Raw genomic sequence first — 13278 nt, forward strand, 5'->3', positions numbered from 1 at the left:
TTCGAGTTTGGATTTATTGAATAATCAAGTTGCTTTCATATCTAAGGAATCTTTGATTAAACATACTGCTGTGGTTCATGTGTAAAACCTGCTTCTAGCAGCTTGGGGTGGTGGTAGTGACAGTGGTAATGGTAATAGTGATAGAAGGATGTATTTAGTAGAGAGAACAGCGTAGTTTAAAAAATGAAGAAGTGAGAGGGCACTTGACATGTGAAGAAGTGTAAGTCATTTGATATTTTTAAATTATGTTTTCTCTTTTGGTGGGGGGGAGTGCATAGCAAGGTAAGACTAATGCCATAAAGAGTTCTGTTGTGTGCAACTCCAAGAATTTAGATTTTGTTTTTTTATCTCATAGGAGCGACTAAGAAAATATGAGTGGAGGAATGACACCAATCAAGTTTACACTTTAGAAAGGTCTCTGAAAATTAGATTCGTAGAGAGAAAAACTAGAGACAAGGAGACCAATAAGCCTGTTACAAAGTCCAGAGAAAAAATGATGAGGCCTGAATAAGAATTATAGCAATGGCAATCAAGAAGGATGCATGGAAAAAGAAAAAAAAAAAAAAAAAAAGGCGTGGATCTAGGAATTAGTGTTAACATGATTTTGTCATTGTATGTCAGAAAGAGGTAAGGCTAGCTCTCAGGTATTTTACTTACAGCAACTGGGCATATCATCCATTGATAGGAGTGATGTACAAAGAAGAGAAAGAAGCAGCAGACAGGGAACTTAGATTGGTTGTGAGAAATCAGAGAGCTGATGGGGAGTGTTAACATTTGGTTCTCATAAAAAGATTTTAAAATCAATGACATACAGGTATGTTGAAGCCATAATGTATGAATAAAACACCCTTGGAGATTATAGACTGACTGGAGAGAATTCTTGAGATAAATTTTTGGGGCTATAGTAATATTAAGGGATAGGCAGAAGACAAAACTCAAAGCTTCCTTCCATCTCTAGAAGCTAGAAGAACAAGAAATTAAACCTAATGAAAATAGAAGGGAGGACAAACTAAAGATAGCAGAACTCAATAAAATTTAAACAAGTATATAAGACAAAATCTGAGAATAAGACTAATAAACCTCTAGCAAGATGAGAAAAAAGTACCATTGTTAAGAATTTAAAGCCTCTAGACTTCAAAGAGAGAGCATACTGTGGACAACTTTGTATCAGTAAACTTGACAGTGTAGATTAAAAACATTTTGGAAAACAGTTTGCTAAACCTGACCCAAGAAGAAACACAGGTTTTGTATTGCAGAAATTGAATCTGTTAATTAAAAAAAAAAAAAAATCCACAAAAGAAAAACCATGCCCTATGCCCATATGGTTCCACTGGGTAATTCTTGTAAGTATTTAAGGGGGAAAAAAAGTGTCAGTATTAGATGAACTCTTCCCAAGATATTGAGAAAAGAGAGACTTTCTGATACTGCCTTTTGAGACCAGTGTGACCTTGATACCAAAACTTTACAATCCTTACAAGAAAATAGTTATAAAACAGTCTCATTTGAACACATATAAAATCCTACATAAAATAACCACAGATCAAAATCAGCCATATATAAAAGAATAATATAACCAAATCAAGTTTATTCCAGGAAAGCAAGAGCAGTTAACATTTTAAAACACCGATTTACCACATTTATAGAAAAAAAAGTCTCATGACCATCTCCATAGAAACGAAGCTTTTGATTAATTTCAGTGCCAGTCTATGATTAAAACTTGGTGAACTAGGAAAGAGGGGCTCTTCCTTAATCTGATAAGATTATTTTTGGAAAATGTACAGGAAGCGTGAGCTGTAATGGTGATTTTTTAAAAGTTTCCTCCCAGAGATAGGAAACCTGACAATGATAACTGCTATCACCGCTTGTATTCAACATTGTTCTGGAAGTTTCAACCAGTGAAAAAGCAACAAAGAGAAGAGGCATGAGGATTGGGAAGGAAGAACTTTAAATGTCATTTGTGTATGACATCATTGTGGGCATGGAAAATTCCAAAAAGATCAAACCATTTGAATTCATTAGTTGATTTAAGCAAGGTTTACTAAGTTCAATATAAAAACTTTTCATTTTTCATATACAACCAACAATTATAAAATGAAACTTAAAATATTACCATTTGTAATACCGTTGAAAATACTGGAAACAACAGAAGATAAGTTGGAAGGCTATGCCATATTCATGATAGGAAGACAATATTGAAAGATGTCAGTTCTACAAAATCAATCTATATTGGCCCTGAAATTCTCAGCCAGGTTTATTTTTGGAAATTAAGCTGATTTCTATAATTTATATGGAAATTTAGAGACAGAATAAGGCAGCATTGAAGAATGAGGCTGTGATCTTGAATATCAGATCTGTTAAAAAGCTGGATAAGACAATGTGGTATTAGTAAAAGGATTTAGAGAAAAGAATCAAAATCAAGAGTCCAGAAACGGATTTTTTTTTTAAAAGAACTGTTGCTTGATGGAGAGGACAGTCTTTTCAATAAATGGTGCTCAGTTAACTGGATATCTGTATGGAACAAACAATCTTGACCCATCTCACACCACATGCAAAAATTACTTACAGATTGTAAATCTAAATGGGAAAGGTAAATAGTAGAGCTATTAGTTTTAAAAACACAGGAGAATATCTTCATGATCTTAAAATATGCATACATTTGTTAAATGGTCGGACACACAAGCACTCACCATGAAGGAAATGAATGATGAATTCTACTACATTAAAATTTTAAGATATTTTCCTCATCAAAAGACATCATTAAAAGTGAAAAGGCAACCAACAGAGAGTAGAATATTTTTATAATACACAGATCTGATGAAGGTCTTAAGTGCACAATGTGTAATTGACTACTAATCAAAAAAGTTCAACAAAAAAGGCAGAAGACTTTGGCAATTCCTACGAGCATTAAAATGGCCAATAAAAGCTATTTTAAAAGGAATGTGAAGTGGAACAACCTTGGAAAATTTTCTTGTTGGTATCTAGTAAAGCTGAGCCTTTGACCAGAATTTAATTCCTTGATATATACCCACCAGTAATGTATCTGTTTACCAAGACTAGGTATTAGAATGTTTACAAAACCCTTTGTTTTCTCTTCCCACCACCTCCCCATCCTTCCACATACCCACCCACTCACATATTTATGCTGAATCTAATTCTATTATACTTCACATATGTGTTTGCATACATTTCCTAAGAACAAGGACATCCTTTTATGTAACCACAGTCCAGTGACTGAATTCAGGAAATTTAACATAATAGAATATTTTGATTTAATATGCAAAACATTTTTTAATCTCATCAAGTGGTCGTAATGTCCTTTAAAGCATTGTTTTTCCTGATAGGTAGTCCAATCCAGGATCCTGCACTTAGTTGTTCTTTTCATCTCCTTTAACCTGGAAGAGTTCATTCTTTGTGTTTTATGACAGTGGGTATATTTGAAGAACTCAGGAGTATAGAATGCCCATCAATATGGATTTGTATAAATTTTTCCCGTATTGAGGTTATGCATCTTTGGCAAGAAAACCCCAGAAGTGATGTCATGTCTTCTGCATCATATTAGAATCTACATATGTATGTTTATCCCCTTATTGGTGAATAATAATAGCTTTGAGTAGTTGATTAAGATAGTGTCCACTATGTTTCTCCACTACTACCATTTTCCTTTTGTAATAAGGAACGTGTGGGGAAATACTTTAATACCATAATCTATTCTCCAAATTTACAAAATGTTTTTGGTATCCATTGAAGATTCTTGCCTGAATTACAGAAATGATTGCAAAATGATTTTTCTTTCATTCCCAGCACATTTGTTAGTTGGCATTTACTGTAAGAGCTTTCTTTTATCATTTAAGAATATGTATTATTGGTATGAATTAATTTTTTTTTAATTGAAAGTATTACAATCCATTTCTGTGCTCTATTTAACCAATGAGTACCCTGTCAAACTGACTTCTGTACATTTCTTTTCTTGAGTGCTTGCTTCTGGTACAGTACGATGTTCCAGATTTTATGTTTTGTAACCCAATCTTAGAATCAGCCATTTCTCCAAGTAGACATGTTTCTTTTCAAGGAGAATGATATTTGGAAATAACGTTAGATGTGCTTATTGTTACTGGGGTGGCATTGCTTCTAGGGCCTTTTAGGAGACAAAGATAGGAAGTAAATTCACACATCGTGAATGCACACTAACACCTCCAATTGCAATCTAACATTACAGAATTTTTCCTTGTCTTCCTCACTTCATGTTTATATCTCTTCTCCTTGGGGCACCTGGGTGGCTTAGTCTGCTAAGCGTCCAACTTCAGCTCAGGTCATGATCTCACGGTTCGTGAGTTTGGGCCCCTCATAAAGCTCACACATTAAAAAAATCTTTTTATATCTCTCTTCTCCCACAGTGAGGATCTCAGTATATTACTCATTTGCTTAATCTGACAGTATACACATTATATTTTCAGAATTGCTACACCCATACCCTCACAACAAAAGTAGAATATTCTTTTGCAGCCTTTTATCTTTAGACTGAAGTATTTTTTTTTTTAATGTTTATTTTTGACAGAGAGAGAGACAGAGCATGAGCAGGGAGGGGCAGAGAGAGGGAGACACAGAATCCAAAGCAGGCTCCAGGCTCCGAGCTGTCAGCACAGAGCCCGGCACGGGGCTTGAACCCACGAGCTGTGAGATCATGACCTGAGCCGAAGTCAGATGCTCAACCGACTGAGCCACCCAGGTGCCCCTAGACTGAAGTATTTAATCAAAGTATTGTATTCAAGAGTTATGTATATCCCTCTTTTCATTCTGTGTGATTAATCATTTGAAATAGAATTTGGGTTGTTACTTATATTCAATTTTAGGGTTTTATCTGTCATTTATTTAATTTTACTTTTTGTATATGTTAGGATTTAAAGAGTTCCAAAGTCAAAACTCTACAGAATTCTCTTTCAACTCATTTCCACCCATCCCTACAGGAAGTCAGTTTCATTATTTCTGATTATTCTCTCTCTCTCTCTCTCCCTCCCTCTCCCTCTCTCCCTCTCTCCATCTCTTTCTCCCTCTCTCCCTCTCTCCTTCTCTTCCCGTCTCTGTCTCTCCACACACATACACACACAATCTAGTGTGTATATATATGTATGCATGCATGCATATTTTTTAAATTGGAACTGAAATTTATTGAAATTAATTGAAAGTACTGAAAAAACATTCTAGGAATCAAGGGGGCATCTACCCTGAGAGGCCACTTTAGCGGGGGCCAGATGGTCTGTTCCTCTTGTCCCTGAATAGAATGACTTAATAAAGTACAGTAATACTTCCCTGAGCATGAGTTCCCATTGACACAAAAATTTGGTTTACACAGAATTCTTCCCACATGATATGAGAATCAGCACCTGATATCCCAGATGGTAGTATTTAAAAAAAGAAGGGGCCCCTAGGGAGGGGGGGTTGTGCTGAGAGCTCACAGCCTAGAGCCTGCTTTGGATTCTGTGTCTCCCTCTCTCTCTGCCCCTCCTCCACTTGCACTCTGCTCTCTCTGTCTCTCAAAAACAATAAGATATTAAAAAATTTGTTTTAATAAAAAAAATAACGAGTTTGGGAAGTTCGAAGCAGAAAAAGCAAACGAAGAATATAGGTGCGGCCCCACCTCCAACATTGAAGTGTGGGGAAGAGAAAACCTGAATGCAGAACTTCCCTCCTGTTCCGGTTAAGTAGGCATAATGGTAAGAAGGTGAACTTGGGAATCAGCAAATCATAAAACATCCAAGTTCTAAAAGTTGAAAGGCATTAAACATTTGGTGGTCCAGACAGAAGGGGTTTTTAAAAAGTACATTTTAGCTGTCCCAGAACTCTTTAAACAGCTATTGACAGTTTGGAAAAGGGAAAATTCTGAAAGTTTGAAAACCGATTGAATAGTGCTTATTATTGGGGATTTAAAATTACCATTGGTAGGGGCGCCTGGGTGGCTCAGTCAGTTAAGTATCTGACTTCGGCTCAGGTCATGATCTCACAGTTTGTGGGTTCAAACCCTGCATTGGGCTCTGTTCTGACAGCTCAGAGCCTGGAGCCTGGTTCAGATTCTGTGTCTCCCTCTCTCTTTGCCCCTCCCCTGCTTGTGCTCTGTCTCTGTCTCTCAAACGTTAAAAAAAAATTACCATTGGTACAATGCTATTGATGGTGTGTATTTCATGTGTAATTATTTCATACATTATTTTGGTGGCTATGAAAAATATCTATGAGGACTTTTGCCATCGGGGTTCTTGTCTTTTTTTTGTCTAACAGCTCTAAGTTTTCCAACTATAGATTTTCTTATCATGGAGTTTTAGGATGAAAACCTGTTGCATAGCAGGCATTTTTCCTTTAAGGAAACTAGCTTTCTCATTTCACAGCCACACCTTATTCAGCGGAGTGTTCACATAGGCTCACTGAGAAGACTTTCTAACTCCATCTTCAAATTCAAATATACTGAAGTTTGAATAATCTGCATCAGTGCCTGCATAAACTGTTACTGTCCAGAGTTGAATATGAGGAAATTCTTTTGAAGCCTTGGTCGAAAAATTCTACTGATGCTAGAAGTAACCAATTGTACTCTACAATTTGGTTGTATTTCAAACACAAGAAAGTGGTATTGTGGAATGTAACATTATAACATATATTAAAATAGTAATATATAAACAACAGAAAATATCTTTTATTCTTGCGCATGACTTCAAACGTTGACATAGGTTTCACCATGATAGAAGTGTACATCTTATATGAGATTCTACTTGGAAATTTTGGTCATTAGTTTGTAATTTAACAATCTATTATGGAAACAAAAATGTACATCCTTCTTTAAGAAGATATTGCAACTTTCAGTTTGAAAGAGAATCACACATGAAAACAAAGATAATTCCTATAGTAGTTTAATCCATACTTTATATTAAACCTATTATCTAACAGTTCAAGTGTCTACTATTTTGAGGTATCATAATTTGACGTTAAATTCTGTATTTAACACAAAAGTACCGTAATATTTACTAACTTTCATTGTATTTGGTAAGAATTAAAACCTCACATTTTATTGTTTTTAGAATTTTCTAAGACACAGTAAATCTGAGAAAAATAAATAAATAGCCGATTAATGCCCACTAAATTTCTCTGTCATATCAAACAGATTTTTTTCATTGGCAAACTAATATTGCCAAACTAAACTTTGGCAAAACTAATATTGCCATTTTACGACTTTTAGATATTTCATAAAGTTTGTAGAGCATAAAGAAAATTAAAATGGCTCAGATCTGTTTCTAATTTACCAAGCAATGATTCTATCAGATTCTCCTACACTGAACATTCCACTCCATTGTAGAATTTTCTGTATGCCTACTTCGTTGTATATTGACATACATGTAAGAAGCGTGACTCGTCAAGGTTTTGAGAAAAAAACTTCTCCAAGAAGTCCTACAAAGACAAGCAATTCTGAATCTCTCACTTGCACTATACTTTCCCAGTGAAGGTGAACATACCAGCTTCTCCTTTAGCTCTAAAACCACCAGTCATGTTTGTTTTTATGTGGTTTGTGCAATTCGTACAGAAGGATGATTAATTCCTATTGGCAATCTTTAAAATTCCAAGCTCACAGAGAAATTTCAGCAATTTCAGCATCTTCTTTGGATACTTTTTACCTACGTGTTTATTTTATAAGTGATGCTTTGATAGAAGTAGTAGTACAAAATCAAGCTTCTTAGAAAAATTTTAGTTTGGCTAAACTTAATGTAATTCTTTCCCCCCAAAAAGATACATCTTAATATGTTCTGCTAATATTTACCTAAAGTTAGAGTTTTTCTTAGACATAGTAATTATTTAAAGATCTATAATAATTTCTGCAATTAATAGCCAAATATTTTTGCCTAAAGGGTAAGTAGAATTTCAAATGCTTATGCTATTATTGTATACTAATAACACTGTGTGCTTTCTGAAATGCTTTGTGTATGCTTCCTCAAGATCTTCAAACTACCTCAGAAATAGAGTGCCAGATAGTCACTTATGTAAAAATTGTTTAATATTTACTAGGTTATTACAGAGCAGTTTGCATTTTAATTCTTATTACATTACATTTAGCATTAAGACAACAGTGGGTCAAGTCTGGCTTTTGTTGTTGAAGGTTCACTGGAGTAGAGTAATCACAACATGGTCATCTCGGCCTTGCCATAACATCTCTCCTTCGAAGTCAACCAGTCCATGCTTCCTGGCACGCATAAGAATGCCCACTACTTTATCTGAAATACGAACATATCTGTCAAAGAGGTCTCCAAAAGTAACCTGAATCTTGCCATCTCGTCTGTGCTGGGCCATCGTGCGGATGATGAAGCACATGTCCATGATCTCTCGGTAGATGTGCTCCTCAGCTCGCTTGGCCCTTTCTGCAGTTTTGGTTCCCTCCTTGGGATGGCCATAGCCTTCATCTCCCTTGTGCAGGCGGGTGGACATGGCCAGCTCGTAATCAAATTCCTCACTGAAAGGATTGAGCTTCTGTGTCTGTATGTGTTCGTCAGCCCATTGTTGCCATCTCCCTTTCAGGTTGTCCACTTGGCTGTATTTCCGCTGGGCCTTGCAGCTGAGTTTCTCTGTAAATCTATTTGCCCTAAAAGGTAGAGAGGGTGAAGGATCAAGACACTGATATTTAACATCCAAGTGTTGTTTTCTCTTTGTACTTCCTACCCATACGCATCTTAACGTAAGTCTAATTTTTTCACTATAAACAAAATATAATCACAGTACAAAAAATTAGAAATGAAGAAAAATTAGAACGGTCACACCTTTGTTCTTTATTTTTTTTTTTTCAAGGATAGTTGACAACCACCATTGTTCTTATTTTGGTATACCATAAAAAGTATTAAACTCTATTTCAAGGAAAAAGCTTCCTTACACAAATATAATGTAAATATGTGTGTCTTAACGTTGCATGTTAGACATTTTAGAACTGGAATCATATGAATATATTAAGAGGAACCACTTTGTATAGGAATTCAGGAACCAGTTATTTTCCCAAAACAAGGATTATTATACATATAGCACACATGTATTGTACTACTTACTTATGTATATATGTTCATATATGGATTTTTAGGAAAGTGTATTCTAGTATCAATGATGTGCCACGAATTTTGGAATATCAAGTTGTATAGGTAGAAGACAATAGGTAGCAATTGTAACATTTATTGAATACTTGATGCTGGCATTCTTCCAAACACTTTTTATTAACATTCCTATGATCATTCTAGGAGATTGGTACTACTAATCTCTCTTCACAGATGAGGAAACTGAGGTCAGAGGGGTTAAGTAACTTGCTTAAAGACACAAAACTATTAAGTGATAGTGCTGGGATTTGAACCAGGTCTGTGTGTCACTACTGTGAAACACTGCCCTAAACCAGTGGCAAAGGCAGTATTCAAATACCAACTGTCTGAGTCTAAAGTCAATATCCTTCCCACCGTGCAGTGATGGTACTCATCATGGGGGGTACAGTGTCTAATAAGTAGATGATTTATGTTTCAGATGTGTGTGTCTTTTCCTTGCAATTTGGAATGCACTTTCTTGTTATTAAAAAACAGCATTGGAAAGCGTAGACCAGTAGTATCGTGAAGGTGCAGGCCCAATTTTAAAATAGGTAGTTTATCTTTAAAGGATGTCTCTGTCTTTTCTGTATCTCCAGTCTCCTAGACTCTTTTCTCCTAGGACTCTTTGTCTTCACAAGGAAACTCTCGGACTGTCTAAAAGTCAGAGATTTGTATTCCTCATTGTCACGAGTGACCCGCCCTTCCTTCTCTCCCCAAGTGCCCTCATGTCTGGAAGCATGGGGATTGGTGCTGTAGAGCCTCACTGAAGTTGCTGGCATGAACCACAGGCCTGAGCTAAGTGGCCCCTCCTATCCAAGCTCTCACAACTCTCTCTTCAAAACCCAGCTACAGGTCAGATGTGAGTATTCCTCACTGTCCAATCTCACTCACTTCCTGAAATCTGGTTATCCCAGTGCAGGAAACTCCCAGATGTGGGTAGGGAGACACAGGTTACTTCTAGCAGCATAGTTTTCAAGAGAGGAATAACAACCACTAGATGGCAAACTTTCACTAATTCCCATGCTTTGTGTGTTCAAAACTATGTTTGCTGCATTCAGTTTCTTTATTAAAACAGAGCCAAAACTAGGGATATGCTGATACGTATAACACTGTTATTCTTTATAGCCGTGTGGACAAAAGTATATGACAAAGTTAATCTGGCAAAAGCACATAAAAACAGTATACACAAAGTATATAACAAAGTTAATCAGGAAAAAGCACACAAAAACTGTATACACAATTATTGCAATTTTTAAAAATCACATATGTGTGGAAAAGTGCTAGGAATTATACCACACTGAAATGGAATGGATTTCCCTCAGCCCCCTGGTCCTCACCATCACCTGCCTCTCCATAGACTATCCCTATTCAGAGTGTGGACTGCTGGATCTTGTTATCAAATGAGAGCAAACATTAGAACCTCCCCTTAGAACCACGGCAATCCATGACAGGCATAGTCTTCAATAACAAGCCCAAAGCCGTCCTAACATATATAACCAAAGCTCACACCTGATTTCAGACTGGGTCATCCTGCTAGAGAAGAGACTTGATACGTCTCAGAAGAAAGTGAAAAGAGTAGCATCATTTGTTAACTCACACAAATGTTTCTCAAGCATCAACTGTACTTCTGTCCTATATAAGAAAATGTAATACAGTAGTCCACCCCTTATTCATGGTTTCAGTTACCCGCGGGCAACCCCAGTCTGGGAGCACAGGAGCTTCCTTCTAATGAGTCATCGGAAGGTTAGCAGTAGCCTAACACTACATCACGGTGCCATCATTCACCTCATTTTGTCATCTCATGTAGTCACAAAAGAGTGAATACGGAACAGGAAGATATTTTGAGAGAGAGACCACATTCACATAACTTTTATTATACTACATGGTTAGAATTGTTCTATTGTGGTTAATGTTTTTACTGTGCTTAATTTTGTAAATTAAGCTTTATCATAGATATGTACGTATAGGGAAAAAAAACATAGTGTATATAAGTACTTTCTGCAGTTTTCAGTATCCACTAGAGGTCTTAGAATGTATCCCCCACACGTAAGGAGGGGACTCCTGTACATCTTCCCTGTCAGGTGCTTTTGGGCACTTCGGCATCCTTTATTAAAGTAGCTATGACACCTGGTGTGTGTCAGATATTGTTTTAGGTACTCACTGGATATTCAATAATGAAAAAAAAAAGACAATAAATAATCACTGAAAGATATTCATGAAAATAATGAGACTAATACAAATTTGAGTATATGGTAAAATTCTAACTATGTTAAATGTGTACACATCAAGATGAAGATATCATTAGCATGTGCATAATTGAAAATAACTGTTAGTATTCAGATCCAGGTTTTTTTTCATTTTTTAAAAAAATTATCTTTCATGTTGGTGTCATGTTGATTTTGTAATTTAAAGAAAGGGAAAAAAAGGAAAATACTCAAATTGGCATCCAAAGCTAACTTGTTCAAACTGTGTGTTATATGAGTCTCTGATTCCTTGATGTGGGTTTTTTTCCCCTCTAATTTTCAACTCTGTGTCTTTAGGGATAGGGTTGATGTTGGTAAGGTAATAAATCTCTGAGGAAGTGAAGCATTTATCTTCTAAAAAAGCACCTCCTAATTCTTAATGCCCATTTGTTACATTGTCAAATTGTAATTCCCAATAATAGAACAGAAGGAAAGCAAAGAAATTGGTCCATTAAGGAAGAATTAGAAAATAGGCAGGTTATAAAAGATGAAGTCCTAAGAGAAAATATACCTTAATGAGGTACCTTAACCTTAATTGTCTTTGTCTTATAAACGTTCTGTATTGTTATTGTATTTCCAATTTTAAAAGTTTTATTTTTTTTCAACGTTTATTTTTGGGGGGACAGAGAGAGACAGAGCATGAACGGGGGAGGGGCAGAGAGAGAGGGAGACACAGAATCGGAAACAGGCTCCAGGCTCTGAGCCATCAGCCCAGAGCCTGACACGGGGCTCGAACTCACGGACCGCGAGATCGTGACCTGGCTGAAGTCAGACGCTTAACCGACTGCGCCACCCAGGCGCCCCCGTATTTCCAATTTTAAAAAAGCCTGAAAGTATCATGTTCAAATCAGGATTAGAAAATGTTATACCTTGAATATCCTCTTGGTCAATGAACATAAGAAACAATATACTTGCTTATCCTGTTTTTGTTTTCAAGTAACAATGAGAATAATAGTTTAGATTGAGTGTCAGAAGTACAATCTAGTATAAATTTATAGAAAGCAAAGCAATATTCAAAGACTGACATCACACCCATATTTAGGATAGTAATATTTAAACTTGCCTTCTTAGTTTCATTCTTAGTAAACAAAGTTTCTTACAATCAACAAGTATTTCCCTGGTCCTATTATGTGCAAAAGTAACTAATTCTACTAGACATTCTAAGCATTCTCATTGGAAAGTGTACATTCTTTCACTGAAATAAATTCTGAAATTTATTTATCTGTCAGCTTTAAAAATGACATCAGTTCGAGGGTTCCTTTCTTCTGTGAATGGGATATTCAGCAATATAATGAGAATATAGGAACCAACTGTATCATAGGTTTTATCATTCTGGAGTAATAATTATATGGGTAAGTTATTAAATATGAATAAACCCCATGGGGAATAAAAGTCTTGAAAGGCATATTTCAAACTTAACCAAGTTCACTGACTAGAAACAATCTGGTAGGTGGCCTTCACCTGCATCACCAAATGATGCTTCAAAACGCCGCTGGGCTTGGAGGTGAAGTTTTCTGGTCTAAGTCTTGGATCTGCCTGAAGGAAGCGGAGATCTGCTCTCCTTGCCCCACTGCAGAGTGTGACTCTACTGCAGCCGAGGGGGCATCTCTCCTCTTAGCACAGCAACATTTCTCTGTCAGGAAAGCAAATAATTCCTTTCCGACTTCCCGGGAAAGTGTTGCCAAGAATTTGCTCCTCTGTGCATTGATTCGCTTACTCCTCTCCACAGGAAGTGTAGCCAGTTTGACTAAGGGAAGCATGCATTCACGGGGTCACATTTATCTCTTTCTGTCAGCAATCAGATTTGAGAGCCCGGCCTGTGATTCTTCTTGCAAATTGACAACTGTCCTCAGCATCCATAGACAGGGTTCCACGCTCTAGAATTGGGGTCGATAGCAGAAATTTCTAATAAAACCCTTCAATATAGTTGTACCCAAACCTTACACTTT

General features: G+C 36.4%; 1 protein-coding gene across 1 annotated transcript in view; it reads right to left on the bottom strand.

The window, feature by feature from the left end:
* Positions 1-6877: 6877 nt before the first annotated feature.
* ABRA (actin binding Rho activating protein) overlaps positions 6878-13278 on the bottom strand; it is a 14631-nt gene continuing 8230 nt past the window's right edge. Inside the window, exon 2 of the mRNA XM_040494247.1 lies at positions 6878-8611. Within this exon, the coding sequence (XP_040350181.1) occupies positions 8134-8611 (478 nt within the window). The 3' untranslated portion in view covers positions 6878-8133. The remainder of the gene's footprint in view (positions 8612-13278) is intronic.

This window comes from Herpailurus yagouaroundi, unplaced genomic scaffold (genome assembly GCF_014898765.1).
Source record: "Herpailurus yagouaroundi ecotype Mexico unplaced genomic scaffold, PumYag 186, whole genome shotgun sequence".
Taxonomy (NCBI): Eukaryota; Metazoa; Chordata; class Mammalia; order Carnivora; family Felidae; genus Herpailurus; species Herpailurus yagouaroundi.